The sequence below is a fragment of the Macaca mulatta genome, chromosome 18 (genome assembly GCF_049350105.2).
Source record: "Macaca mulatta isolate MMU2019108-1 chromosome 18, T2T-MMU8v2.0, whole genome shotgun sequence".
NCBI classification, from domain to species: domain Eukaryota; kingdom Metazoa; phylum Chordata; class Mammalia; order Primates; family Cercopithecidae; genus Macaca; species Macaca mulatta.
Genome location: NC_133423.1, coordinates 79,368,039 through 79,395,884, shown reverse-complemented (window position 1 = coordinate 79,395,884; position 27,846 = coordinate 79,368,039). Strand labels below are relative to the sequence as shown.

Here is a 27,846-nt window from a genome sequence, read left to right as displayed (position 1 = left end):
TTCCCAAGATCTCAATAAAGTATTACTCAGCTACCTGTCTCCTGGCAAAATCAGAACGTACCCTCCAGGCCAGGGGAGGGGTGGACTTTACTGTCACCAAAGCTACTCCATTTGGATTCGGCAGCTCCTGGTGGGGTCTGAGTGACCACAACCATCATGAGCCAACATCACATGTCCAAAGATGTGAGCCTGGTACACAAGGAGGCTCCTCTTAGCACCCATGCCCTTGAAGGACCTAAAGACAGGGGGAACAGCATGGGAGGTCAGTAACCCTTTGCCTTTGACCTGTGACTCCCGAGATCACTATGGATTGCTCACAGAGTGCACAAACCAATAAACTCCCAAGATTTTTTCAGAGCAAGGAGCTCTGAAAAGCCTCCCTCTCTCAAGGTGTGAACAGTTGCGACTGCAAGACAGGGCATTCGATTTCCGCAGTTTCTGGCTGGGGGGAGCCACTGTAATTGCTGTGGTGGTGCATTTACAGATGTTTGCACAATAGGCAAGACGGTTCATCTCAGCAGTTGTCCCCCTGTGGGAAATCCGCAAGGTAACATCTAGAAATTTCAGTAACATCAGGCCAGTAATACATTCCATCTCCTCCAGCTGGCAGGCACACAGAGGCCTCTGCTGAGAAGGAGGGGTGCAGGCGGCCATTCTTGCCACCACCAAGCCCCAAAGGAAAAAAAAAAGGGTGGAAAGTTTTTTTTTTTTTTCCAATAAAAAACATTAACCATTAACAAGCAATGAAAAGCACAAATGAAAAACATTCAAGGATGGGCTTTATTGTATGAGTTCTCTAGTTCATGGGAAGTGAGAGATATTAAAAACGATCATTTCAACAATGTATAATATTCAGGTGTGGGTGCCCTAGAAGCCCACACTTCACCACCAAGCAATATATCCACGTAACACAACTGCACTTGTACCCCCAAATCTATAAAAATGATTGTTTTCAAACCTTGATGACCTGTACCCCTGCTTTTCACATTTGAATGTCTATACACCACGTTTTCTATGGTAACTAGGGCTGCTGAGAAGTCAAGGTCCCTTAAGCTCACAGTGGCATTTTCGAGTTTTTTGAAGTAAAGAAAGATAATATAAATACGAATTGGCATTCCATCATAAACAGAATAATACCTCATGTCCTTTAAACACTTACTGTTTCCCAGGTCCTGTCTGAAGTCGTTTACATGTACGATTGCATTACATTTAGAAAACGCCATCCTACGGAACAGGTCCTACTGCTCACCCCCCATTTTGCTGACGGAGACTGAGGCACTGGGAAGTCAAGCAAGCTGTCCAAGGTCACACAGCTAGTGAGCCATGGGGCTGAGTTTTGAACCAGGAGTCGGACTCCATTACACCATGCCGCCTCATTTGAACATCGGAAGCAACTCAGAAGGGCCCTACCAGACAGGTGTGTACCACACAATCCCAGCAAGAAGAAAACAGGAGAGAACCCATGTTAACCACACGGAAACCACCTCTTTAAAGGTGTTTTCATCTCAGGTCACTTCCCTCCTTTAACTCCTCCAAGGGCCTCCCATGGATATAGGATCAAATTCAGCTTCACAGCACAGCCAGCCCCCAAGCATCTCTGCTTAGCCGGCAGGACTACTTCAAGAGCACAGCACACCCTGCTTCCCCCCTCTCCATTTCTGTCCCTGCTCCAAACCCCAGCCGCCATGACAGCTCACCTATTTACCAAGTGGATGAATACAACTCCCCAGACCCACATGGGGCCTCCCCTGAATCCGTTCCCTACCCCTCAGCCAGGGCTCATCTATGAAGACTGCAAACCCTGCATATCATTTTCCTGTGTACATCTTCCCATGGCTTTCCGTTGCTCTCAGAGTAAGCCCTAAATTCTTTAATAAGGCAAATGTGGTCCCACACGGTCTGTCCTGGACTGTGTCAGGGCGCCTCCCCCTCCCTGACCATCTATCTCCCTCACGCTCCTCCCCAGCGTCCTCCCGCAAGACCCGCCTCTGCTGATGAGTCAGTTAAAGCCTGCACGTCTCCTTGCTGGTTTCAGCTTAGCAGTCTGAAAGTCACTTCTTCAGGCCACTTTTCCAAGACCCAGGTGGAGGCTCCCTGTTTCTTCATGATGTTTAAAGTGAGTTGTGGTGCCAGTGTGTTTTCCATGCATGTTTTCCCAACGTGGCCTCATGCCAAGCTTGCTTTGTTCATTTATACCACTGTCCTGGCCTCACCGGGTGAGTGGTCACCCCTGCACGCAGCAGTTGAGCACTCAGCCTAGTAGTAAATGCCAGGCATTCTGTGAGGTATGGTAGAGATGTAAAGGTGAGTAATATATACACGGTCTCTACCATTTAGAAACTTGAAATTTTCTAAGGGAGAGATAAGAACAGTCCACACTCTCATGTAAAGTACAGTAAGGTAAACATCCTGAGACACTTAAACCTCGAACTGATGTAATTCCAGCCACTCAGAGGCTGAGATGGGAGGACTGCTTGAGCCCAGGAGTTTGAGACCAGCCTGTGCAACATATTGGGAACCTATCTCAAAAAATAAATAGATTTAAAAAAACCCTTCAAACTGAGCTACGCATACCCTTGGAGATACATAAAGACGATCCAAGGCATATATGAGTAGTTCTTCAAGTATTAATTTCCAGATAGTTAATATCTATAAGGACTCTGCCAAAACTTATTCCCTAGGCAGGAGTCTCCAGCCTCCATATGCAATGGTCTTTCTTTTATTTCTTCTTCTTTTCTCTTTTCATTTCTTTCTTTTTAAAATGTATTATTATACATATTTTTTGACGATTGCTCTGTTGCCAGGCTGGAGTGCAGTGGCATGATCTTGGCTCACTGCAACCTCCGCCTTCTGGGTTCAAGCAATTCTCCTGGCTTAGCCTTCTGAGTAGCTGAGACTACAGGCATACACCACCACACCCAGCTAATTTTTGTATTTTTAGTAGAGATGGGGTTTCACCAACATCTCGATCACCTGATCTCGTGATCTGCCCACTTCAGCCTCCTAAAGTGCTGAAATTACAGGTGTGACCCTACCTTTCCCTTCCCTTCTCTTCTTCTCTCATCCTCCTCCTTCTCCTTCTTCTTTTTCTTCTTCTTCCTCTTCCTCCTGACCCCTCCCCCTCTCCCTCCTGCTCCTTCTTCTCTCTCTCTCTCTCTTTTTTTGAGACAGAGTCTAGCCCTGTCGCCCAGGCTGGAGTGCAGTGGTATGATCACGTCTCACTGTAGCCTTGACCTCCTAGATTCAAGTGATCCTTCCACCTCAGCCTCCTGAGTATCTTGGACCACAGACACTACGCACAGCTAATTTTCGTATTTTTGGTAGAGATGGGGCCTCACTATGTTTCCCAGGCTGGTTTTTAACTCCTGGATTCAAGCAATCTGCCTGCCTCATCCTCTCAAAGGGTTGAGATTACAGGGATGACACACTGTATCCAGCCTCACGATAGTCTTTCATACACTTGAAAAAAACACCTATCTCAAATATGACCATGGGGCACTGCCCAGCTGTAAAAACCTACAGGTTTGCCCTGGAATACTGGCTCCAGAAACTCACTTCCCTGTCTGAAACAATTCTCTTAGGAGTAAAACTTAGTATTTTGGCTTATGTTACAATGTTCTGAACTCACAACCCCTGACGCAGCAGAGGTTGGTAATATTTATTACTTTGTAATTTTTATTTATTTATTTATTATGAGACAGTCTCTGTCACCCAGGCTGGAGTGTGGTGGCTCGATCATGGTAAGAGGTGACAACGTGCTAGCAGCCCTCACTCATTCTTGGTGCCGCCTTGGCGTCGGCATCCGCTCTGGCCATGCTGGAGGAGCCCTTTAGCCCGCCGCTGCGCTTTTGGGACCCCTCTCTGGGGCTGGCCAGCCCGGAGCTGGCTCTTTCTGCTCTGCAGGGAGGTGTGGACGGAAAGGCGACCGCGGGAGCCAGGGCAGTGCAGCACTCGTAGGCCGGGGCAGGTTCCAGGTGGGCGTGGGTTCCGGGTGCTCCGGGGTCAGCACCTGCTGGGCTTGACTGGGGGAGGAGCTCCCTCTGGGCTGCTGGAGTGCATGGGCCAGGTGTGGCAAAGCCCCATGGCCAGTGCCAGTGAGATGAAGCCGGCTGGGCTTCTGGGACTCTGGGAAGGGAGGGGACTTGGGGAACTTTTCTGACTAAAGGATTGTAAATGCACCAATCAGCACTCTGCGTCTAGCTAAAGGTTTGTAAATGCACCAATCAGCACTCTGTGTCTAGCTAATGGTTTTTAAATGCACCAATCAGTGCTCTGTGTCTAGCTAATCTGGTGGGGACTTGGAGAACTTTTGTGTCTACCTAAAGGATTGTAAATGCACCAACCAGCACTCTGGGTCTAGCTAAAGGTTTATAAATGCACCAATCAGCTCTCTGTAAAATGGACCAATCAGCAGGATGTGGGTGGGGCCAGAAAAGGGAATAAAAGCAGGCCACCTGAGCCAGCAGTGACAACGGGCTCGGGTCCCCTTCCATGCTGTGGAAGCTTTGTTCGTTTGCTCTTTGCAATAAGTCTTGCTGCTGCTCACTTTTTGCGTCCGCACCACCTTTATGAGCTGTAACACTCGCTGCAAAGGTTTGTAGCTTCACTCCTGAAGCCAGTGAGACCACCAACCCACTGGGAGGGATGAACAACCCTGGACGTGCCACCTTTATGAGCTGTAACACTCACCACGAAGGTCTGCAGCTTCACTCCTGAAGCCAGCGAGACCACGAACCCACCAGAAGGAAGAAACTCCGGACACATCTGAACATCTGAAGGGACAAACTCCGGACACACCATCTTTAAGAACTGTAACACTCACGTCGAGGGTCCGTGGCTTTATTCTTGAAGTCAGCGAGACCAAGAACCCACCAATTCCAGACACAATGGGTCACTGTAACCTCTGGCTTCTGGGTTCAAGTGATTCTCCTGGCTCAGCCTCCTGAGTAGCTGGGGCTACAGGCATGTGCTACCATGCCCAGCTAGCTTTTGTGTTTTCAGTAGAGATGGAGTTTTGCCATGTTGGCCAGGCTGGTCTCCAACTCCTGACCTGAAATGATCTGCTCGCCTCAGTCTCCCAAAGTGCTGGGATTACAGGCATGAGCTGCCATGCCTGGCCATATTTACTCTTTTAAATGGAACCAGAATGCTTTCGAGGAGTGCTGAATTTTCCTGGATGAAAACCGTAAGTGAAAGTTTCATGAGTTTTCTTTCAGGTTTGATATGCTTGAATCTGTGAGGCAGTTAAAAAAATCACGTATCATATTTATCTTAATTACACCAATCCTCATCTTATCTTAGAAAATATTTCATACTGTCTATCTCTTATTAACAAACACACTTGCATAAACATGATGAAAGTTTTCAATATCAAACTCAAATGTTTAGAGCAGGTGCATAATTTCTTCAAACTTCTTCTGGCGATACACAAGAAGAAGGCTGAAGGCCAGGGTCAGTAACTGACGTATGAGGATGCCTGTGACAGTCAAAGTCAGGGAGAGCTTAGGTCTGACTGGCGAGGCAACAGCAGGATTAGCATTGTTGAAGTCAGGCACCTGCCATAGGTCTCAAAGGACAGAGTGCAACTCTGAAGGAGGGGGGAGGGGAGAGGGGATGGGAGGGGGGATGGGAGGAAGGGGGGAAGGGAGATGGGGGAGGGGATACAGGGGAGGGGAGGGAGGGGGAAGGGAGGGGGAAGGGGGGAAGGGAGATGGGGGAGGGGATACAGGGGAGGGGATGGAGGGGGAAGGAAGGGGGAAGGGGGAGGGAAGAGGGGAGTAGGAGAGGAGAGAGGAGGGGAGGGGAGGGACGGTGGGGCTGGCACGTCCTCCAGCAGGAGCCACTTGTTGCCACTTGGGAGGGGAAGGGACTCCCATGGGGCCCTCTTATAAGAAATGTAAAATTCTGATAAGATTTGCAAGTTGAGTTTAGGAGTGGAAGACAACCCTGACAGATACTAAAAACATGACTAAGGAAAGTTCCAGTTTTAGAATCAAAGCTCGGGAAAGTTAGAGAAAGAAAACAGAGGAAGAAGTGTTTGGTTGTCGGAATGGACTCTAGTGGGGGCACCTGTACTGCAAGGAGGTTTGATCAGGTGTGGGCTCAGCCTTAGGTGTGACCAGCTGTTAGCAGCCAAGGATGAAGTAAGTGGAACAGGAGGAGCAAGGTACAGTGGGGTGAAATAGTAAACTGAGCCCAGCGACCCAAAGCCAAGTCCAAAGGCCCCCACTGAGCTCTCCTGCATGTTCCAGACAGATGCCAGTGTCCAGAGCAGAAGTGTCTACTCTTTCCATTGAACAAAACTCCTAAGACACAGGAATCTGTTGAATGTGAACAGCAAAGAACAGTGAAATCATGGTCCGTATTAATGAGAGGAAAAGTTTAAACATATTTTATAATTTTACAATTATTATGGCAAGAGCAGCTCCCTGGGCATCCAAATGGCTGGTGGAGATCTGCAGCAGAAATGTCCAGGTGGTGATGGGTCCGGAATCCAACAGACAGCAGCAACGTGGCTGCAGGGGATGGCTCAGCACAGGGAGAGCCTGGGGGCAGGAAGGTCAGAGCTTGTAGGGCAGGGGCCAGGCCCTAAGCCAGCCTCGTGTGGCTGGCACGGCCAGCGTGGGCTCCAAGGCTCCCTAGTGTGGCAACGAGGCTCAGGTGGGATCAGGAACCAGGGGATTGGTGGATAGGCTGACCTCTTGATTCAGACCAGGGAGGACTGGGGCTGTATTAGGAAGACAGTGTTAAAACCAAGGGGGACTCTTGCCATCCCTAAAGCTCTGTCAGCAATAAGAGATGCCAAGGCTTCTAGCCTGGAATAAGGGGAACCCAGGACAAGGGTGTTGGACAAATAAACAGGTACAACTAGACGGCCCCTCTGCCAGGCAGGTGCTGGATGCTGCTTTTTTTTTTTTTTTTTTTTTTTGAGAAAGAGTCTTGCTCTGTCGCCCAGGCTGGAGTGCAGTGGAGTGATCTCAGCTTACTGCAAGCTCCGCCTCCCAGGTTCATGCCATTCTCCTGCCTCAGCCTCCCAAGTAGCTGGGACTACAGGCGCCCACCACCACGCCTGTTTAACTTTTTGTATTTTTAGTAGAGATGGGGTTTCACCGTGTTAGCCAGGAGGGTCTCGATCTTCTGACCTTGTCATCTGCCCGCCTCGGCCTCCCAAAGTGCTGGGATTACAGAATGATGGATGCTGCTCTTTATATGCATGATCTAACTCATTCCCCACCACAGCAGTGTGAGGCACCTACTCCAGCACAAGAAACAGGCTTAGGAGACGAAGTGCCTTTGTTACAGCTGCAAGGCCAGTATGTGGCAAAGCTGGAATTCCAATTCCGGTCAGCCCAGCAACACTGTTCTGACTGCAAAATGAACTCACCTCCTCGCGGAAATGTTTGTTTCTAGCATGGTTCTGGGACCTGAAGGAGGGAGTGTGTGGTGTGGGTACACACCGAATGGCAGAAGTGCGAAGCGAAAGGGGAGGGACGTGAAGGCGAAGCAGCTGCAGGAAACCTGGGCTCTATCCTTTGGGCACTGGCAGCCCGTTCCCTCCATCAGCCATGAAGACGGCTGAAGGTGGGACTTGAACGCAGAAGACGATGAGCCTGAGAGTCAGGCATTTATTTTAAAGCTCTTGCTACATGAATAAAAGTGGTCCTAAACTTTTGATCCATGATTGCTCCTGTTGCCATTGGCGATAATCTATAATAAGGGTTATGAAGTCAGTCACTCAACATTTACAGAACTAGTTGTCCCTTCGGTGGTTTTCTAAGTTTTTATTATAAAGCTTTATGTGATTTTTCAATATGATGCTTCCATAACACTTAAGTCTATAATTTTACATTGAGTAGCTTTTCATTTTTACAGTAGTGAGAGGTAAATGGTAAAATATGCCACCATCCTTTAGGGACTGAATTTGCCTCATGTGTCACAGAAGTGGTAACAGTGACACAGAATATACTTGGCTTCAGCATTAATAATCCTTAACATCACTTATTTGATAGTTGCATTTGTTCTCCCCTGAGGCTACTTATGTTAAAATCATGCAATTTTCATGAATACTTTTTTGTTTCAGCTGCAGAAAAGGAAAAGCAAAGTTGAGATGGGTGGGTGCAACAGACGTGATTTGCTCATTAGCCCGAAGTGCTAAGAGTATCCCAAGAAAATTACCATTTAAAAGTAACAAGAGAAATCAACTAATGAATTACAAGCAAACACACTGATAATTGTTCTATGATGGGGAGAACTGGGGAATACTTTAACCTAAAATCAAAAATATAACTGGCCTGTTAAAAATAGCATTTTCTAACGACAACTCTCACATGAAAAACTCTTTATGTCTAGAGTTACAGGGTTAGAAATGTACACCCGTCCACTGGAATTTTAATTTGGTGACAGTAAAAGAAGAGAAAAGCTATAACAAAATATACCTTTTTAGAAGTAGTGTTGAAAGTGATGACTTAAATAATAAATGTTAAAGAGTGTTTTCAGTTAATAAATTCCAGTGATGCCACACAACGACACATCTCTTCTTCTCAACTGGAGGAGGTTTTCCTGCGACAAGAGTGTTTTCCCTTCCCCTGGCCCTCTCTGGTTGGCAGGCACTTGCCGTTTGCCCAATTTCTTCTAAATTGACTTGCAGGTGTGTACTCTTCTTATACCTCCAATCAGGAATACACTTTCTGCTGTATCCATGATTAGACTTGCCTCCGGAACACACAACCCACATGTTGATGCTTACATTTCCCTCATTCCATTCCCCAAAATTCTCCTTTCAGACTGAGGTAAGAAAGTGTGACAATACAAACCATCTGACTATTTGTGGCTTTCTCTACATAATTAGTTTCATGGAATGTTTGTTCCTGGCTGTATTTCTAAAACATATGAAATCCTGATTGGACACCAAAAGGTTATGTCAAATTTCATTAAGAGAAAATTGGCAGAAACCAAATATTAATGGACAGGTTTTAAATAAACACTAAAATAGCCTGGGAAACCTCTGTCTATAATATGCTATATAACCCTTCAACCATCATCTCTTTTCTCTTTTCTGGTTAATAATCTTTTCTTTTAATCATTTGTTCAATTAAAATGATTATGAAATGTTTAAAAACACAAAAAGGATAAATAATTACATAGTAGATATTATTTAGTATGTCTTAATAAAGATAAATTTACTCAACAGCCATTTTCTTCCTAAGAAATACAAGGAACTTACCATGTTAAAGCGCCTCTCTAAAACGCCCCTGTGTAATTCTTATCTCAGGAACTGCTTTCAGTGAAGCCTGTTAGGAAGGAACTTGTCCGGTCTTTGGAATTAAGCTGTTGTCACTCACATGTCATCTGACTAAAGGTGTGCACCAGGGAAGCCTTCAGAACACCAGGATGTGGAGCTGGCACTGCTATCAGGGCTGCTCAATTTCAGCGAGACTTCAAAAACAGAAGCAAAATATGCTTTTCCAGCTTATGATGCAGCTGTTGTCTTTCCAACCTATGTTTGTCTACAGTTTAACAGTGAACAATGATGGCACTCTTTGTACTCTGGAGGGAGTACAGGATGTTGGTGCACACTTAAGTGGCTCCCTTTGGTACATCCTTCGGGAAGGAAGCATTAACAAGAGGTGTAGGATGTATCAGCTTTTATGGAAACTATATGAGTATACACTATACTACGGTTAAAACCTGAACTGCTTCTCTGCTATTGAGAGATGTGTCTTTTGGAACATACGAAATGATAAGAACAATAACTGTAGCTAATGTTTATGGAGATATTACTTGCAGAGCTGCTTTCTGAGCGTGGGCTGTGTAACTCTAGAGTCTAGGCTTTTATTAACCATTCTGCCTATTGTCCTTTAGTGGGGAGTGGACAGTCCTGGCCTAGTTACTGGCATAAAACATGGTTGTATATGGAAGAAATTTTAAGGTCAAGTTGAAGAGATCTGATTGTTACATTTCATAAAGCAAAGAGATATCTATGGGTAAAACCAATAATGGGGTGGTTTGTAGCCTAGCATGACTTGCTCTTGGAATTGAAATGTTCCAAAGCATTTCTGGAAACTTCATCTATCTAAAGAAACCATTATTTGAATTTTGTTCTTTTTGGACAATATTCTGTCATCTTCTAGAATCAGACCTCCCTACCAGTTACGTAAACAATTTCAGGTTGCAGTGGTACCACTGTGAGAAGGAATAAAAGGTTTCTATTATTCTTGACATGGAAAGCAGGTCGAGAAAGGCAGACCTATCAGATTTGAGTGATGGGATACAGATTAGGGCTCCAAAGAGGATCTCTAATATAGAAAATAATAAAATGGGGGTAGGTAGATTGTGGCAATAATACACTCTACAATGCAGAGGTACAGACACTGCTTCCAGAGGGACCTTCAGTCCCGGATCCCTGGGACAGACTGAACGGTGGTGTGCATGCGGAGTTGAAAACAGGTGCAGGAGAAAGTGCTGTGGCCTCGGAAGGAAGGAACATGACAGATGTCCACAGCACAGAAGCATCCTGCTGGCGGAGGTACAGAGCATTCCTCAGTATCGGTCTCCAAAGAGAACGCTCAGAAACTGAGCTTGGGTACTTGTGCATGCTCTAAAGAGGGGAACAGAGAGAAGACAATCAAGGACAGAAAAAATAAATGGCAGCCTTCAGAATGGAGGGGTTTGATGACCCAAAGGATCTGGCTGCCTTCTGTCAAGGAGAAGTAAAGTGAAGGGAACAGCCTATATTCATATGCTTCAGGGGTTACTGCCAGAGAAATAAAAGCTTTCATTAGTCTGTATCTTCCTTAATTAAGCTCTTCTCAGTACACAAGTGGAATCCTCTTTTATTTAAGAAAAAAGAGAATAAATCTAATAAATGAATGAAATAGAGATAAATTGGCTCCCTAGACATAGCTCAGTGCAGGCAGTCTCATATTTTCCATGGCCGTGAAGGGTTGCAGAAGGAAATTTCCAGCAGCTTCATTTTGAGTGAGAAGGCAAGAAATAAAAGTCACTGGTTATAGCCAGAAACTTCCTAAACTGTTTGCTGCCTAGAAAAACTTGTCCTAAACTGTGCCCATGGGTGAAAAAGAAACCTGGTGCCCAGATTTCTGGAAAAGTGGTTCTAGGGCTGCACGGGGTCTTATTTTTTCATCTGCAAAATGGGGCAGGGGTGGATAAGAGAAATGGCTTAAAGAAGTTCCCAGGCCGGGCGCAGCACCTCATGCCTGTAATTCCAGCAATTTGGGAGACCGAGGTGGGAGGATTGCTTGAGGCCAGGAGTTTGAGACCAGCCTGAGCAACATAGCAAGACCCTGTCTCTACAAAAAGTAACATAAAAATTAGCCAGGCATGATTGTTTATCTCTGTAGTTCTAGCTACTCAGGAGGCTGAGGCAGGAGGATCCCTTGAGCCCAGGAGTTGGAGGCTGCAGTGAGCTATGATCATGCTACTACACTCCTGCCTGGGTGACAGAGTAAGACCATGTCTCTTGAAAAAAAATCTAAATAATTAAAAATCAAAATGAAGTCCCAAAATCTGTGGGTACATTAAAATCACAAATTAGTAAGAGTTGGGTGTCATTTATTTATACCTCCACACTGGGTAATTCTGAGGTTACTGGTATATTCCGGATCCTGTGCTGATCCTGGCAAGTGACAGGTGCACAGAAACCTTTGTTCAGTTTTGAATGAACCAGGCTGTAAAGGAGTAGCTCTGCTTTGCAAGGGCTCATGGTGCCGGAGGCACAGGGAAGCCAGCACTTTGGAAAGTACATGGGTATCAGTTTCAGCTCTCTCCTTTTAAGGGGCTGAACCCGGGATAAAGATGTAACCTCACAGTTTTTCTCTCTGTTGAATAAAAGGCCCTATGGGGCAACAGGTCTGTCTTAACACATGAGGTTTCTCCTAGGTTGAAATTTGCACACACTCTATTAAAATATGAACGTTAGTCCATGCAGTTTGCAAATACTTTTGTATATATGACTCACTTGAACTTATGTGGATGAAGGTCACTCAAATATAGTTCTGCTTTAAGTGTCAACTGTTTTAATTATAAAACAAGGAAACTGGACTGTTTCTTAAAGTTTCTATCACCTCTAAAAGATTCTACAAATTTTCTACTTCAAATGAGGAACACCTCTAAATCCTCTTGAAGGTTTAAAAAGCATTTGTTTTAAGACACCTTAAATCTGAGTGCCTGCTTAACAACAGGACATCATTTATTTTCAAATTATTTTGTATTAACTTAGGTTCTATTATTAGAGGGCCAAATTTTCCTTACAGCATCTGTAATAACATAGGTGGATGTTACCCAACATGCTCTATTTTTTACTTCATCTTTTAATTTTAACTCTTTCCTTAAATGTTCTCATTGCTAGTGAGCAAGTTTATTTAGAGCATAGGGATGAGAAATGTCTATGAAAGTGACTATTTGGCTAATTGGCCACTGTCTTTTGAAATTAATCTAGTGAGCAGAAACTATTGTTTAAAAGGAAGTTTCTGGATAAGCTGCTAATTGCAATTGTTCATTCTCTCTTGGAAAACCACAGATGGTTGGTAAAATGCAGGCAGGTTCTGTATAAACTTGGCCCTGGGTAGCTGGAATACTTATGACAATGACTTTTATGGAGTCACTGTTTGCCTGTATATAAATCACATTTTCTCAAAGCGTCCCTATTTAAATTTGGAAGCCAGAGAATACTCCACTTCACTAGGTAATACTTTTAAATTAGTCTCAAATAGGAAATAACAAATGAATCCAAAACATAACCTACAACCCACTGACAACGCAGGAACAGCTTTGCCAGGAAGCACAGTGTTAGCTAACACAAAATTTGCACTTGAAGTGCAAACCGCACTGGTGCTTGGAAGAATAAAAACAAAAGTTGTTTACTGAAGGCTGAGCTTTTGATTTAAAAAAAAAAGTTCTTTCAATTCTACTGAGAAATAATTTCAAGTGTTCATCTCCATCTGGAGGCCAGAATGCAAGAGACAAAAGCTGCTTTACAGAGCATGCAGAAGTTACACTGACGCTCTGAGAACCCTCCACTACCGGAACGGCTTGCCCAGGAAAGTCAGTACAGTATTCAAAGCATTATTATTTATTGCTTCAGAGGCCTGAAGGGGAATTTTGAGCTGGGAAAATATAAACCATATTTATCTTTTTGAAAAATCTTTATTAAAAATATACCAGAAGTATGTGGAAGAAATATAGAAGAAAAACAGATTGACAGCAAAAAGAATGAAGTCACTATAGCAAAGTTTCAACTGCTGTGCAGTGTTTGAGGCTCTGTAAATATTTCCACTATAAACCTTCACTCCCCACATTTTTATTATTTTCACATAAAAGTTTGTTCCTAGCTGAAAGTGTCTGGAGGGAAATTTTTAGGCTTCTCTTTTTCAAATTATGGACAAATGATAACTGCAGACAACACTGATCATACGTATGGGGACAGGGGTTGCACAAACAGGGTCAGGGTACAGCCAAGAAAAGTTACTTTAACCAGATGGACTGTCTTTAAAAACAGGATTTGATTTACTGCCATATGTAAAGAAAGTGTTTCTAAGACTGGAAGCTGACCAGCCCTTAACTTGAAACAGAAACAGTCAGAGATGTTGGAGATAATGATGCCAAAATCCACCCCAGGAAGTAGATGCTTTCCCGGGGCCAACATGAGCCATCCTTTCTACCTGGCTGAGATAGTCTACTGTCTAAGTGGTGTGCGGCACGTGGTAACTCCCAATCCATTCATTTATTCATTCACTCATTCATTCTTGTATTCTTACTGAGCTTATGTTTTATGCCAACTCACTACAAGACAGGTGGGGCATACTTAATGAATCATGAAGAAACTCTGGGACCCCTTCTTCTAATGCCCTGCTCATGATGAAGTGATCTTCTGCCAAGGCATCTTCCTCTTCACACAGAATGCCCCTGCCTGACCTTGGGCAGTTCTGTCTGATGGGCGGCTACAGTTTTTATTGTGAATGACTATCTGATATCTGTATCAGTTCCTGTGGTCTTTGCCAATATGACCTGGCATCCTCAAAGATGACACTGAGCATCTGGATCCTCTGAGCATAAAAGGAAGACAGTGATGGCAGTGATAAGGTCAATGGCATGTGGCGGGGGCCTATCTGGATGGCCAGTTCTCCACAGATCACAATCTCTATGAATTGTTCCAAGGCTTCTAAACTATGTACAGCTTCTTAACTATGTACATGTGAGGAATGAAAAGTTCATGTTACTAGCTATTTATGGGTTTACATAAGACTACTTACATTGTGAAATGTGAACATATGCAATTAGTAAGACCTACTCTGTTTTGTCTGAGTATATTTTCAAGGTCAGCAAAGAAGGACATTATTTTGTAAATGTGCACTTACTAGGTATTAAAAACAAAAGGTCCCTCTGCTGGGGCCTATGTCCAAAATGCTATTTCTTAGGTTATATTCCAGGATTTTTATAGTTTGAGGTTTCACATTTAATTCTTTAATTCATCTTGAGTTGATTTTCGTATATGGTGTAAGGAAGGGGTCCAGTTTCAATCTTCTGCATATGGCTAGCCAGTTATCGCAGCACCATTTATTATTCAATAATAATAACAATGGGGAGTCCTTTCCCCATTGCTTGTTTTTGTCAACTTTGTCAAAGATCAGATGGTGGTAGGTGTGTGGCACTATTTCTGGGCTCTCTATTCTGTTCTGTTGGTCTACGTGTATGCTTTTGTACCAGTACCATGCTGTTTTGGTTACTGTAGCCCCGTAGCATAGTTTCAAGTCACATAAAGTGATGCCTCCAGCTTTGTTCTTTTCACTTAGGATTGCCTTGGCTATTTGTGCTCTTTTATGGTACTGTATGAATTTTACAATAGTTTTTTCTAATTCTCTGAAGAAAGTCATTGGTAGTTTGATAGGAATAGCATTGACTCTAAATTGCTTTGAGCAGTAGGGCCATTTAAACAATATTGCTTCTTCCTATCCATGAGCATGGAATATTTTTTCACTGTTTGTATCATCTCTGATTTCTTTAGCAGTGTTTCGTATTCTCATTGTAGAGATCTTACACCTCCTCAGATGTCAAAAGCAATTGCAACAAATACAAAAATTGACAAATAAGACCTAATTAAAGAGCTTCTGCACAACAAGAAAAACCATCAGGAGAATAAACAGACAAACCTACAGAATGGGAGAAAATATTTTCAAACTATGCATCCAATGAAGGTCTAATATCCAAAGTCTATAAGGAACTTAAATTAACAAGCAAAAACCAAATAACCCCATTACAATTTGGCAAAAAACAGGAATAGATACACTTGAAAAGAAGGCACCATGTGGCCAGTAAGTATATGAAAAAATGCTCGACATCACTAATCATTAGAAAAATGCATATTAAAACCACAATGAGATACCATCTCACACCAATTAGAATGGCTATTTCTAAAAAGAAAAAATAACAGACGCTGGAGATGTTGTGGAGAAGATGGAATGCTTATAGAGTGCTGGTGAGAATGTAAATTAGTTCAGCCATTGTGGAAAGCAGTCTGGGAAATTTCTCAAAGAACTTACAACGGAAGTACCACTTGACCCAGCAATCCCATTACTGGCTGTATACCCAAAGGAAAATAAATCATTCCATATGATTCATGCATGATTGAGATACATACATACGTGTGCTCATCACAGCAGTACTCACATTGGCAAAGACATGGAATCAACCAAAATGCCCATCAACAGTAGACTGGATAAAGAAAATGTAGTACACATACACCATGGAATACTATGCAGCCATAAAAAAGAATGAGATTATGTCCTTTGCAGCAACATGGATAAAGCTGGAGGCCATTATCCTAAGTGAACAATCGCAGGAACGGAAAATCAAATACTGTATGTTCTCACTTATTAGTCAGAGTTTAACATTGAGAACACATGGGAACAAAGAAGGCAGCAACAGCCACTGGGGCCTACTTGAGGGTAGAGGGTGGGAGGAAGGAGAGGATTAAAAAACTACCTATCGGGTATTATGCTTATTATCTGGGTGACGAAATAATCTGTACACCAAGCCCTCATGACATGCAATTTACCTATATAACAAACCTGCACATGTACCCCTGAACCTAACAGTTAAAAAAACAGCCCCCTACAAGGTAGATTATTTTCATCTTCATTTATGATGAGCACAGAGATGTTAAGTAACTTGTCCAAGCTCACACGAGTTACCAACGGAGGAACCAGGGTTGGGGATTGAGTTCAGACAATGTAGTTCCAGAGTCTGTGTTCCTAATCATTAAGCTATTCTGTGCTGTTTCTCAAAAACAGTATCAGTTCATACACACATGGCATTTGCTCCATGCCAGGAATTGCTCTAAGCATTGATGCTTACAAGAGTTAATGTAATCCCCGAGGTCACCCATGGGAGGCAGTATAGTGAGGTGGGAGGAACTTTGATGCTGGAGTTCAGTGGCTACTCCTGAATCTGGCCTTTGCACTTTTAGGTCTGTGACTTGGAGTTATTTCAAGTCTCTTTGTCTCCCTTCCTCTCATTTATAAACTGGGGACAATCACATATATCCCCCACATTTGTGGTAAAGATGAAATAAGCTCTGTATGTGTGAGTGCTGTCTGGTAAGGTCCTGACTATTACTACTATTTACAAACACCAGGACTCTACCTTAAATAAGTTTAGGAAGTTCAAATACCTTTTCTGTGACAGCACAATAATTTGGATCCCAGCCTTCTGGCTGTGGTACATGTGTTATTTCTACTACATCCTCCTTTTAAAAAATAAACATCAGCTATAGGACCAGCTACTCTAGTCTCTGTCATTCAGAGAGAACATTTTCTAATATATTATAATTGCTAAAATTGTTGAAAAGTGAGCAAAGGCATAAACTTTTCAGGCACAAATGCAAAATAACATATAGGCAGAAAACCCAGCCTGAGATGAACCGTCAAACCCAAACTGACCATGGTTCAAAATACTAACGATTATAACAATACTCTAGGGTCTTTTAGTACAAAGTTAGGCTAGTAAACATTTTAGTAATAGTTTGTCAGAGTTAGTAAAAATTTTGATGCTTTCAGGAATGTATTTCACATAGTTATAAACAATCTACGACATTTTGTTAACCCCTACGTACGGTTTTTTAAAAAAGTAGAACTGCATGTTCTGCACATGTACCCCAGAACTTAAAGTATACTACAAAAAGAAGATTAATAAAGTCTATGGTTTCTGTCTTATCCCAAAATAGCTTTTAATGTTTATGACCAAAGTAAAGTTCATAACCTGAGGTCCACAGAATTACTATAATTCATAAATAAAATTGGGGGGTGGGGGTAGTCCATGAACTACCTTAAATGAAATTTTCTTTCTGGGGAAATGATCTTGATATTTCATTAGTTCTGAAAGAAGTTCTGTGTCTCCCAAAGGTGAGGGACATTTGGGCCAGAGTGCACAAATCCTGTGGAAAACACAGTTGGGGGCACAAGGGTCTCCCTGTTCTCACGTGGCCATGGGGGCTTCTGTTGGGAGATCCTCTCTCTAGGCCTGGACTCCACAAGGGTGCTGTACAGAGCTAACACTGACAGAGACAAAAATAAACTATATATGGCAAGACGAAGGCTATGGTCGGAACCCCAATCAGGTAGCCAACCTTGTCAAATTAGCACAGTTCAGAAAGAAAGAAATGATGAAGTGGGCATCGAGGCACCTAAACTTAAAAGAGTAACGTGTGCATCTCAACAATCTATATAGCTCAGGTTACAACATCAAAGACAATAATAATTAACATGTATTTTCAGACATGACTGTATCATTGAACATTTGCTTTTTATTGTGTTGTCATGAGAAGCATCATAACTTAGAAAGCAGGGGCTGGATCTGGATTAACCACGTGGTTTTGGGGGGTGAGCATGCAGTACACGGGAAAGAGCACATCAGGCCTGATCTCTTTCTTGGGGCATCCCAGTGCACAGATGAGTCTGGAAAATGCTCACTTAGAAGTGAGGAAGGATGCTCAGGGCTGGGCAAGCTATGTCTAGAACAGACTCATAGCATTTTCTTCAGTAACAGCCTTGCATGGTCTTTCCCTGAGTTATCTGACTCTTGAGGTAAGTTTTAAAATTAAAACTAAACAAAGCTGAGCGCAATGGCTCATGCCTGTAATCCCAGTGCTTTGGGAGGCCATGGTGGGAGGATCCTATGAGTCCAGGAGTTTGAGATCAGCCTGGGCGACACAGGGAGACCCTAAATCTACAAACAATAAAATAAAATGTATAAGCCAGGCTTGGTGTGCAACTGTGGTCCTAGCTGCTTTGGAGGCTGAGGTGGGAGAATTACGTGAGCCCAGGAGTTCGATGCTTCAGTGAGCTATGATCCCACTACTGCACTCCAGTCTGGGTGACAGAGTGAGATCATGTCTCTAGATAAAGTCAAACAAAAATCAAAAGAACAGTTATTCAGGGGCCCCATGGCTGCCACCATGAGGCCAGGAGGTGCTCTCTCCAGTCGGTTCTTACGTGTGTGGCTTCATCCAGCTTGCAGGCCACATAGTCTCCCAGGTTGTATTTTGATTGTGAAATATGATCACTTCTGGGCAATCCTACCCACTGCATGCTCTTCTGCCCTTTGCTTGAGCCTGCTTTTGAAATCTCCACTCTGCCCTGCCTCTACGTACAGACATGCGGTAGCAGACACGACTTCCTCTTCTTTGAGCCCCTGGTTTGCTAAATCACAAATCTTGAATGCTACTCTTGTACTAATGTCTGGTCAGTCAGACATGACGAAGTTAATATTGGGTCATCATATATTAGTGGCCAGACAGAAAACATTTAAACCAAGGGGAGATAGGAAGAACATATTAATGCTAAAAAAAAAGCAACAGATCTGGCTTGAATGGGATGCTTTCAATTTGCAGGAACGTCACCCATTATTATCAAAGGTCAAAGTCAGTTACTGTTAGAAAAATCAATAAAACTGAGGGTGGATGGGAAGGAGGAGACCCAATACATAAATTTATAATATGTCCTCTGTATTGAAGGAACTTGATGAACATCTGTGCATTACTAACTTTTAGAAGTAAAATTGGTTGTCAGCAAATTGGACCATTTGTATAGTTTCATAGGTTCCTGCTGTGAATATATTTTAAAGAATTATGTTAGTGCAAAGAGAGGAAAAATAGAGCAAGAAGACATTTAAAGATTGCATCTGCCTGTTGGTCTTCATCGCCCATTTTGTTGGCCTCTTGGAGGTATTAATGTTTTTTTTTTGTTTGTTTTTCAACAAAGGTGATCTACGAACATATTCTACCTGTCCATGCCAATTAGTGCTGATTATCATCAGTGATCTTGATTACTGGTAATCTAAGGCTATTAGTCCATTATGCTTGTGGTATATAATAGAAAGAAGATTCTCGCTTTCTCATCTGAACATCATGGTCTGAATGTTATTATTCTTAGTATGATATGTATAGTCTTGACTGCATGTTAGATTAAAAATATTCATTCATTTTCCCTCCTCTCCCTGCACCACCACCAGCAGTGACATTAGTACTGCCAGTTTGAGAAGTCCAGTCTGCACCCCACCTTGTACCAGGGAAAGGCTGCCACGACCTGGTAAACAGGGCATTAGTCAGTGCCCTTCTCCATTAAGGGCAGACTGGTTGTCTACTGCGAACTGATCACATTTGCTCTTTCTTATCCACTTACAAATACATTTGCTCATCAACACGTGAATGCTGCCAGAGAGGGTTACTGAGCTATTAAGTATCATTCATGCTAATTCTGCAGAAAGTGACCTTCTCTAGTGACATTTCTCTTTAAAGAATAATCTCCTACAGGGGGAGAGGGGCAGAGACAATGGACAAAAGGAAGGAAGCCTGGTAATGGGCCATGTCTAGACCTTGGCAGTTCAGTCTTTGCTTCAGCTGTTTAGTCACATTAATCTAGAGGGCCTCAATATTGAAAATACAAATAAGAGCAACTTAATGTTCTTGCTATCTATGAAAACACAGGTTGCTAATCAAGTTATTGGAGAGATAAGAAGCTCGGGAGTATTTTGGATATTTTACAATGAAATTTTCACATGAATTTACAAAAACTGTTAATGTCAAATTATCATAAAATGTATTAAATCTGATGTTGTGATGCTTACTTTAGAACATTCTGAAAGCGATTAGAATGAATTTCAAACCCCTAACAACAGGTTCCTCTAAAGGCATTGATGAATTCCGTTTGGAAGCAGCAGGGTTAGGAGGTGTCTAGGACTGAACTCTTACATGTGTCCTTGTTCTATCCCATAGGTAAGAGCTCAAGCTGAGCCTTGCTTCCTGAAGACCTCAGCAATCTCTATGTAGTAGGACCTGCTCTGTGCCAGGTTCACACTGAAAACTCTACAGATGACTTTGCATCTGGCTAGCAAAGTGACCTTGGAAGGAGCCATTACCAACTTCATGTCATAGACGATGAAGGACAGTGGGAGCTCCAGCAGGTCATCTAGACCTGAGTGCAGAGTAACCGAGTGGTGATGTGAGACTGTGGACTCTGTGTGGTGTCACCCAGGTTCACGGGGCATGGGGCAGGATCAGCTTCCACCGTGGTTCCATTTCAGCTATAGCTGGAGCTTTTCCACCCCAAAGCCTTGCTGTCCAATGCTACCACAGGGAATAACCAAGTGTAGCTATTTCTATCAATATTAAAATTCAAAATGCAGTTCCTCATTTGTAGTAGCTGTATTTCAAGCATGCAGAAGCCACATGTGACTTGTAGCTGCGATATGGGACAGCACAGACAGAGAACATTCCCAGCACTGCAGAAAGTTCTGCTGCACGGTGCAGATCCAAGTGTTGGAATTCTGCTCTCTGGCTACAACGGCTTCTTCTCCTAACCTATGACTCATCAATGGGACCTAGCCTCAATCCGTTAGTTCCTTCCCTCTCATCATCGTCCAGTGGACACCTCTGATTGCCCTTCTTCCAAGCCTGGACTTTCCAACCCAATTACCTTGGCATCCTTGATTCCCTTGGTCATTGACTTTCTGTGTAGACCCCTCCCCCATGCATAACCTTTGGCAGGTCACATCCTTTTCACTTCCCTGCTACTGTTTCTGGGATGTAGTATTGCTGGAAACAATGATAAAATAATAAAATGGGGAGAACGTGTGCTGTTCAGCCTTAACTGGGTCTTCTCTGCTCCTACTCCTTCTTCAGTCCATCCCATATTGACTCACTGACTCATCCCTTAGGATGCCTCATTCTCTAAAACCTCAGCTCTCTCATGACACCCACCCTCTGCAGGTGACCCACTTCACAGGTTGGGAAAATCACTCAAAAACCATTGCCATTAGCTTCCTCAACATGTCTTCTAGCTTTCTTCTGTTTTCTTTAGCCAATGTGACCCACCAGCTGCTTTCCACCTGGGAGAACTAAACTCCTGCTCCCAGATCTTTGCTCATGATGTTTCTCCATTCAGAAGGCCTGTTCCCAATCTCACCTCTGCCACAAAATGGTTTTTGAGTCATCCCACCTGAAAGCAACCCCTTCCTGCTCCAAATGTCCCTAATGTTTTATCTGTATCTGTTCCTCTCACAGACGTCACCTGGCACTGTACCTACTAAAGTACATACAGGTGACTGCACACCTTCCCCACTAAACAAAACCACTGTGAGAAGGGGGTGCTTGCTGGGTTCAGCCTGGCTCCCCAGCAGCAACCAGCACAGTTCCCTGTGTAGAGAGCAGCTGGTGTATATTGATGGAATGGCTATCTATATATCTACTTTTGCAAATGTCCGACTTACTCCTAAGGTGGACAGATTGAATTCAATAAAGAATTGATGGACACATTTCTCCTAATGATCTCAACGTGAAGTTCTAACTAAACAATTTACATGACCAGGATGTCTGATGGGAAGACAAGAGAGTACCTGTTGATGGCTAGAACCGTAATAAATGTGCAATATCTTCCTGAAGGAGGGTGAAGTGGGTACAAAATGATAGGAGGCAGGCAAAAGAAACAAAGAAAGATAAGAAAGTAGAAATAAACTTACCTTGGGTAGCAATGTAATGATTGGGTCGATGATAACCCTAAAAATAAATAAAAGAGAATATTTGATAAACATAAAATCGATAAATAGCAGAGAAGTCACACGCTAACTTTGCTGAAATGAATGTGCACACAAATGCCAATAGCTGCATCACCTGAAAGTTAAACGGCCAACCCAGCACCTTTGAGTTTCTCTTAATTAGTGGAGGTGCATCAAATACAACAGTTCTGATGCTTGCACCAAAGGTGTGGGTAACTTAGTCATAACTGGTTATGAGATGATGGATGAGCAAGAAACACTAACAACTTATGGATTCTCTGAAATACCATGACCATTACTCTTACAAAGTGCAAACAGGCTGAGAATTTGCAACAGAATTTCATTTGTGTTTGGGATGTTAGTGGCAATATGCCAGGGGTTTAACGCATATTCTGTTGTATTGGTATAGATGGTTATATCAATAGTGATCTTCAAAACCATTCTTAAACACTGATAATACCATGACATGCTACTATAGCAAGGGCCAGGAATTTAAAGAGGCAGAAATTCTGAAAGATTCCTTCCTTTTATCATGACCCTGCAAGAAACAAGACAGATAAAAATTGAGGCCAAAGAAAAAGGGCTGGGTGTGGTGGTTCATGCCTGTAATCCCAGCACTTTGGGGAGGCTGAGGCAGGCAGACTGCTTGAGCTTAGGAGTTTGAGACCCGCCTGCACAACATGGCCAAAAACCATCTCTACAAAACATACAAAAATTAGCCAGGTGTGGTGGCATGCACCTGTAGTCCCACCTACTTGGGGGACTGAGGCAGGAGGATTTGCATGAGCTCAGGGGTTCGAGGCTGCAGTGAGCCAAGATTGCACCACTGTATATGTCAGCCTGGGTGGCAAAGTGAGACCCTGTCTGGAAAAAAAAAAAAAAAAAAAAAAAGGAAACAAAAAATTGTAAGATAAATATCTGGGAAAGAAAAAATCAACTCTGAAAATTACACCCAGGTAACATATCACCATGGATCTTAATACTTTCTACTTCTGTCCCCCAAGATTGTCCAAAATACTGTGCCCAAAGCTGGCTGGAAAACAGAAAAAAGAAACTTGAAGAGAAAACTCAGATTTCTCAGATAACTTAAATGCATAAGTTAGATTATTTTGCCCATAATAACAAGTGGAAAACAATGAACAACAAAAGCAAACACATTCTTTTATACAATTGACTTGCTGTAGGTCTCAAATTACAGAACCATGACCAATATTAAATAGAACTCTTTAGAACATCACTCATTTCTCATCGGCTGGTAAGTCCCACGAGGGCAAGAACTTTGCCTGACTTATCTATACTATATGTCTGAGGGCCTAGCAAGGTGCCCAGTAGACAGGAGGAACTCATCTGATGGTGAAGTCGTCCAAAGAGTCCACAGGGCCTGTATTGCTGAACATCACCGACATTTCTCAGTCCTCATCTACTTGACCATCGGCAGCATCAGTATGATCAATCCCCTTGAAATACTTTCTTCCCTGGTTCCAGGATATGACTCTCCTGGTTTTCTTCCTACCTACCTCCCTGGCCACTTGTTCTCAATTTCATTGGCTGGTTCTTCCTTTTCAACTTGATGTGGAAGGCCTGGTTCTTGGACGTTTTCCTCCATCTGCTCTCACTCTCTGGGTGAGCTCCTCCAGTCCCATGGCCTTCAAGCTCATCTGTACACTGATGAATCCTATATTCTTGTTTCCAGCCCAGACCTTTTCCTGGAAATCTTGATGCATATCCACTGCCTGTTCAGCACCTCCACTGGGAGGTCTAATATATATTTAAAGCTTCACACACCTAAGACTGAACTCCTCATTTCCCCCCAACCGCTACCTGAATCTGTTCTACCCACCGTCTTCTCCTCAGCATCCTTGACCCCTCTCTCCCTCCTGCACCCCGTACCCAATCTGCCAGCAGATCCTACTGGCTCTACCTTCAATGTAGCTCAAGGGTCTCGCCATTTCTCCCCTCCACTGCCACCTCTCTGCTCATTCCCACAGCCACACAGCAGGCTTCTCTGCTTCCTCTCCTGGCCACGTGCAGTTCACTCCCCTCCCAGCAGCCAGATCACGTCACGCCTTTGCTCAGATCCCTCTAACAACTGCCTATCTCACTCACAGTAAAAGCCAAAGTCCTTACAACTTTGTACGTGACCTGGCCCATGAAGTCTCCCTCATATCATGGAACTCCCCAGGCCCCTATATGCCATGCCAATGATTGCCTGCTTGCTTTTCTTCAAATTTGCCAGGCACAAGTTCCACAACAAGACCTTTGCTTGGGCCGTTTCTCGGCCCAGAATGCTCTTCTTCCAGGTATCTATGTAGCTCAGCCCCTTGTCTTCCTTGCTCACTTGCTACCTTCTCAGTGGGACTGACTACAGCCACTCGATTCAAAATTGCCATCAGGACCTTCAGGTCTGGCACTCCGAGCACCCCTTTACAGCTTTAGTTTTCTCTGCAGTACATACGACTTTCTAATTGACCATATAGAATTAACTTTTCAATTTATTGCCCATTTCTCCTAATTAGAACAGCAGCTCCATTGGGTCAAAGGATTTTTGGTTTTGGTTTGAACTGTTCACAGTTTTCCTGCTAGCACCTAGAAAGGTAAATAATGCATAAGTACTCAATAAGATCTATTGACTAAGAGAATAAAGGGGCCTTCAGTATTGGCTCTTCTCTCTTAAAATAAAATTCAAACTCATTAATCCAGTCTTTTCATTACTTTATAGCCTTGTTCATGTATGTGACTTCCTTGAGCTGCAATGTCTTCTCTCCTGCATTTCCACTTACTCAATTTAAAAAGCTTTACATTCAAACTACATCCTCTATGATGCCTAATCTGATCACAATGACTCCTTCAGTTGGTATTTCATGAAACACTTACTACGGGTTCTCTCCATATTCAGGCATGTGCCGGGTGCAGGGGATGTAAGATGCCTAGGACACTGTCCCTGTACTCAAGCACCCATTAGGGACTGCAGGAGCTGGGACTGGAGTGTGAGCGGTGTCCCCTGGTGCCTCTCAAGGGAAGACGTGCCACAGTTGGCCTGGAGGTAAGTGGACTGGATAAGACACTCATATTTCAGCTTCTTAGCTTCTGAGTTGGGAGACTGTGAGGAGGAGATAATTCATCTGGGACATCTGAGGACTCCCATGAGGTACTCACTAAACATCTGCTGAATAAAGGAGTAAGTGCAATGCACCTTATCAAGAAAAACTTGTTTTAATAAAAAATAAGTGGAACCTGGAGTGGGTATGGTTTTGGTTGTTATCAAAATAGTGCAGGGGTCTTCATTTGATGAATGAGATATGAACTATTCTTGAAATAATCATACCCCAGTCCCCACCCACAAATCCGTAACTGAAAATGTCAAATTTGTCTAATTAGCACTAAACATAACATTCTCATAGTTATTTTTAGATAACTTTCTTAGAGATTGTGACGCCATTTACTTTTAGCAGCATCTCAGTAATATTCAATCAAGAAAGCAAAACAATCCACATATATGGATCAATCCTGTCTACGGAAGTACTGATAGACTAAGCAATAGCGTGATGGCCAAGCACAGAGTATGCCTTTGGAACCACAAGGGAGCAGAAATGTGTTTAATGTAAACTTGGGCCTTGGAGGTAACAGCACCTTTCCCTTGATTTTTCAGTCTACTTTTGATTTCATTCATTCTTTCAACCGAGAACATGCTGTCTCCTAAAGAATTTATTCTAATGTAAAACATTAAGTTAACATGATGCAGAATGAACAAAGAGGCAGTCTTCAATAATGAAGCAGCCTACATATTTAATGACATGTCTTGCTTGCATTAGAAGTCCTGGTGAACAGCTGCAGACTACTTTGAAGACAACTTAGAAGTGCAGTGATGACAAGGGATTGCAAATCACTGTATTAGGAATTAGAGAGTTTTGTCCCATTAATATGCAAACAGATTTTTTTAAGTGTCGAATAATACAAATTGTTGACGAAAAAATGGAAGGAACATTTTCTTAGTCCACATTAGCACGAGATGGCAAAGAAGGCATAGAATGTTACAGAGAAATTCACCAACAAATGGGCTGCCTTGAGAAAAGGAGTGACCGTATCTTCACTGTTAAGTTCTGTGGTGTGTAGGGTAATATTCATGTGTATGCTTTTAGATTGAGCCCAATGTATGTCCAACAATTGTACAGCAGACACACAATCTGGTACATGTCAGAATGGTTGGGTTTACTGAGTTTTATACTCTGATTTAATCATCATGCATTGTATACACGTATCAAAATATCATACATAGCCCCCAAATATGTACAACTATTACATATCAAAAAAAAAATAATAAAATACATACATCGATATAATTGCCATTGATATAGTCTGAGTTTGTGTCTCCTTCTATTGTCTGCAGCCTCACTCGGGAATGATCGTCTGCAAAGGAAAAGGGACAGAAAATAACAATTAACAAAAGCAATCTGGTAGGTGGCTCTGAGCCCCAGAATGTAAGCATATTACATAGAGATCACCCACATACACTCTGCTTTAAAGATAAAGAATTACATACTATACACCTTCTACTTCCTGTTTTGCTATTAAAATTGGGAAGGATTTATAATTTTTTACATTTTACAGTAAATCTCATTAACTTATGCTTTGATCATTGATGGGCCTAAAGCATTGACAAAGGTTTGACACTTTTACAAACAATCCTGTGAACCACAAACATAAGTAGTTCTTGGATTGGAAGTTTGAACGACTTCACTAAATCACATACAAACCCTGAGATGTTGAAGGTTGTGACACCCAGCTTGACAAATGATGATTACAAACTCACAGCCCAGGCTTCTGGGATGTGTAGATGTGATCCTAGCCTTAGTCACTGGTGAATTCCCTAAGTACTATCTCTGTATCTGCGGGCATCAGCTAGCAAGAGCAAAGCTGTCACCATCCATCATGCGACCACAGGCCAGGCAATAAGGGCACCAAGCCTCAGCCTCCTCATCTGGAGAAGGGGATGACACTATCTGCCTCAAAGTGGGCTGTGTCCAGGATTCAATGAAAATACAAATTGAGATATAAGTACTATAAAGGGTTCATATTTATGGTATTAATTAGCTATATTTAAATATTTCCTGAGTAAAAAAATTTATCTGCAAGTACTATTGATGTATCTCAATCATTTCCTTGAAAATGTATATTGTATTTTATTTGTTACCTTAATTTTTTTGCACAAATGGGGTCTAGCTATGTTGCCCAGGCTGGTTTCAAACTCCTGGCTTCAAGCAGTTCTCCTGCCTCAACCTCACAAATGCTAGGATTATAGGTGTCAGCCATAGCACCTGGCCCCAAATCCATATTTTAAAAAGGGATGTGCTTCCTATGTTGTCTCTCATAAATGGGAGCTAAGCTAAGAGGGCACAAAGGCATAAGAATGATACAATGGACTTTGGGGACTCAGGGGAAAGGGTGAGAAGGGGTTAGGGATGAAAGACTACACACTGGGTATGGTGTACACTGCTTGGGTGATGGGTGCATCAAAATCTCAGAAATCACCACTAAAGAACTCATTCATGTAGCCAAACACCACCACCTGTTCCCCCAAAACCTATTGAAAGAAAAAGTTAAAAATTAAAAAAAAAGAAAGGATGTGCTAATAGCACCCTAAGGGCAGAATTTTCCTGCACTGATCACTGCTCTGTCCCTGGCCCTTAGATTAGAGCCTGGAACGCACCAGGTTTATCCCCAAAATAACTTTGAAGAAATAAAAGGTGCATTGTTGTTTTTTGAAAATATACATTCTTTAAA

The 27,846-nt window shown here is 42.9% G+C and overlaps 1 protein-coding gene across 50 annotated transcripts in view; it reads right to left on the bottom strand.

Annotated features, from left to right (window-relative positions):
- Nucleotides 1-27,846, bottom strand: part of PTPRM (protein tyrosine phosphatase receptor type M) — an 829,686-nt gene that overhangs the window by 68,254 nt on the left and 733,586 nt on the right. For all 50 annotated transcript variants that reach the window (XM_077975162.1, XM_077975163.1, XM_077975160.1 and 47 more), the window contains 2 exons: nt 26,396-26,472; nt 22,030-22,066 (listed from right to left, as the gene is read on the bottom strand). In XM_077975162.1, the coding sequence (XP_077831288.1) occupies nt 22,030-22,066; nt 26,396-26,472 (114 nt within the window). The remainder of the gene's footprint in view (nt 1-22,029; nt 22,067-26,395; nt 26,473-27,846) is intronic.